The 3,115-nt window shown below is 53.2% G+C and overlaps 1 protein-coding gene across 1 annotated transcript; it reads right to left on the reverse strand.

Moving 5' to 3' along the window:
* Nucleotides 1–490: 490 nt before the first annotated feature.
* Nucleotides 491–2,792, reverse strand: LOC133900486 (laccase-19-like). The gene is made up of 3 exons (XM_062341645.1): nt 2,621–2,792; nt 938–2,450; nt 491–828 (listed from the first exon to the last, which is right to left on the reverse strand). The coding sequence occupies exons 1-3, from the start codon at nt 2,717–2,719 to the stop codon at nt 674–676; spliced, it is 1,767 nt and encodes a 588-aa protein (XP_062197629.1). The 5' UTR covers nt 2,720–2,792; the 3' UTR covers nt 491–673.
* Between the last annotated feature and the right edge of the window lie 323 nt (nt 2,793–3,115).

Raw genomic sequence — 3,115 nt, forward strand, 5'->3', positions numbered from 1 at the left:
TTCTGGATGTATATATGTAGACCCTTGTCCTTTGGTAAGCCCGCCAATGCCCGCTTAGCCTATTGATGTTTTGTACATGTTTATATATAAATAATACAAAGATTAAGTCTGCACTTTTTGATTCCGTGATTATATAGTGCAGGAAATTTGTAGTAATAGTTTGACGAATATTACGGAAATAAATTTTTAGATGAGAGAAATAGTAAGTATCATGACAATCTCTTCGCTGCCAATCTGCCTTTGATGGGCTTTGGTATTAATTTTAGAGATGATCGATGGGCCTTTTCGTCTTCGCTGAACAGCAACTGTAAACTAAAGGGGCCGTAACTTAGCTGGGCTACAATTTTCAACGAGGCCGAGCTACACATGCTGGGCCAATATTGTTGTGCTCACTCAAGTAGACGACCATTTTCCTCTAAAAAAGCAAGAAGTTGACCAATTTCCTCTTAAGGAAGAGAGAGAGAGAGAAGCAAGAACAAGGTCAACCGAATTATTTCAAATTCTCCTATTTTCATAAATTTAATTTTATCGGATCAACTTACATTTAGGTATTAAAAAAAGATTACATCTTTCACGATAAGAATCAGCAGCAATAACTCGACAAAGGATGACATGACACTCCCTTTGTGTTTATTCATTATTTTGTATAAATAAAAATTCTGGAGTGAAAACTCTAGGGCTGGCTGAGACCATTGGCGCCGCATCTCTTGTATTCCGGCGGCGGCGGAGGTAGGCTGGTCTCAGGTGTCGGCCCGTTCTCCACGATGAACGCCGTCGCCATGCCCATCACGATGTGAAACTCAAAGTGGCAGTGCAGGTACCACATCCCTGCTCATCAAAATTCAATAAAAGTTTAAGCAAACGCTACAATTCCCATCGTTGCAAATTGAGGCTAGCTAATAAGATCATGAGACGCTTGATGATTTGATCGTCGTACCTGGATTGTCTGTGACGAAACGGATTGCGGCCCAGCCGGTTCGGGGCACCTGCACGGTGTTCCTGACCTGCGGGTTGTGGTAGTTGAACTTGTAGACGTCCCTCTTGGGGTTGAAGTTGCCGAGACCCTGCGCGAGCACGAAGAAGTCGTATCCATGGAGATGCATCGGGTTGGAGTCGCTCTGCAGCAGTGCCGTGCTCTGGAACACGATCTCCACCGACGTGTTGTACTTGAAGCGCCGGAGCTTGGTCGCCTTGAACGTCGGCTCCAGCACCTCCTCGAGCGGCCCCGGCGGGATCATGGCCTTGTCCGTGTAGTTGTACGGCCGCGGCGGATGCTCCGGGAAGTCCTCCGTGTATACGCCCTTGCCGGTGCCGTCGTAGTACCGCTCCAGCAGCGACGTCGTGGTGGGCGGGTGGAAGGAGACATTGTTCATGGTGGCCACCACAATGGTCTCGTTGCTGCGCCTCCGCTTGCACACCTTCTTGGTTGGGTCGCGGCAGATGGAGGCGAGCCCGAGCGTGATGAAGAAGCGCTCGTCGACGTGCATCGGCACGCGGTGGCGCTCCGGGTACGCGAGCCCGGTGAGGTTGTTGTGGAAGTAGAAGGACGGCATGGTGTTGTGCTGGTTGGGCATGATGGGCACCGGCACGGGGATGCCATTGTTGTCGTTGGGCACGCCGGCGTAGCGGATGAGGCCGCAGGACATGAACACCGGGATCTGCAGGTCGGGCAACGGAGGCTGGTTGGCGAGTGCGATCATGTGGTAGTGCCCCGGTGGAGCATCGGCGGCCATGAGCACGTCGATGGCCTCGCCCGGCGCGACGGTGACCATGTCCGTCTCGAACGGCGTCAGGTAGTTGCCGTCAGCGCCGACCACTGTGAACGTGTGTCCGGCAACCTTGAAGTAGTACTCCGAGAATAGCGCCGTGTTGATGATCCGGAGCAGGTAGCTCTGCCCGGGCTCCACGTCGAACACGAAGCTCTCCTCCGGAACGCCTGAGCAGTTGCTAAGGTCCCCGAGCTTGCCGTTTATGGTGGCCGACAGCGGGTTGTCGTCGAAGTTGCCGTCAACCATCCTCCGGTCGAGCTCGACGAGGTCGAGCTGCCACCACTCGCCGATGATGATGGGCACGTCCTTGGCCGGGGTAGGGAACGGATACTTGCCGTCCCTGGGGCGGATGACGATGGCGCCGTTGATGGTGGCGCGGAGGCAGGTGACGTGCGCGTGCCACCACAGAGTACCGACCTGGCCTGTGACGTTGAAGCGGTAGGTGTGTTCGCCACCGGGAGGGAGGGGGCACTCCGTGACGAAGCCTGCGCCGTCGGCCCAGCAGCTCCGGATCTGCCGCACGCCGTGCCAGTGGATCGTCAGCCCGTGCGGCAGCCGGTTCACGAGGCGCACCACCACCGTGTCGCCCTCGGTGACGTCGATCTGCGGGCCGGGGAACTGACCGTTCACCACGTAGATCTTGGTCGTGTTGCACAGGTGTGTCTCGTTCATCTCATGGACCTGTACATTCATACATACATACATTAATTCGGAGCAAACACGATTATATATATTAGAGAGACATCATGCATGCACCTAAGTCGTCGATCAGTAAGCAAGCAATGCAAGCTTGCCACAATGATCATCACCGACACATTTATTGTCAGTACGATGACTATATATGTACTTACAACGAAGGTGTGCTCGACGACCGCCGCCTCGCCGACGGCAGCCAGGGCGGCAAGGGCCATGCAGAGGATGGAAGCAGCAGCCATGGAGAGCTTCCCCATGGCAGCCAACAACAACTGAACAAGGGTGTTGCTACTTGCTAAACCACTTGATTAACCTGCAGGTTTATGAACAAGTGATGCTTCTCCTAGATAGGCTTGTCACATGCCCTATATATACACACACGGTTTGCCAGCACCGGACTCTAGATAGATGAAACACCTGAATCGGACGGCCGTTTGCAATGGTTGACCGGTCAGTCAGATCAGATCGGTGAACATCTGGGAAACTGATGGACGGTGGCGATCAACGCCACGTGCAGGAAATCAACCGGTAGATCATGGATGACGAGTAAAACTCTTCGACTTTTTTTACCCCATGCATGGACGCAACCTGGTTGCATGGGCTGCCTCTTTTTTGTTTTAAGTTTTTAGGAATCGAGGGTTAACCCCTGCTTT

The sequence above is a fragment of the Phragmites australis genome, chromosome 19 (assembly GCF_958298935.1).
Source record: "Phragmites australis chromosome 19, lpPhrAust1.1, whole genome shotgun sequence".
Classification (NCBI taxonomy): domain Eukaryota; kingdom Viridiplantae; phylum Streptophyta; class Magnoliopsida; order Poales; family Poaceae; genus Phragmites; species Phragmites australis.

Bases quoted from the DNA above. Each gene is read 5' to 3' on its own strand.
- LOC133900486 (XM_062341645.1), bottom strand. From the start codon at position 2,719: ATGGGGAAGCTCTCCATGGCTGCTGCTTCCATCCTCTGCATGGCCCTT. The intron at 2,451-2,620 runs GTAAGTACATAT...ATGAATGTACAG, and splicing joins TCGTCGAGCACACCTTCGTT to GTCCATGAGATGAACGAGAC. The intron at 829-937 runs GTACGACGATCA...TTTGATGAGCAG, and splicing joins TTTCGTCACAGACAATCCAG to GGATGTGGTACCTGCACTGC.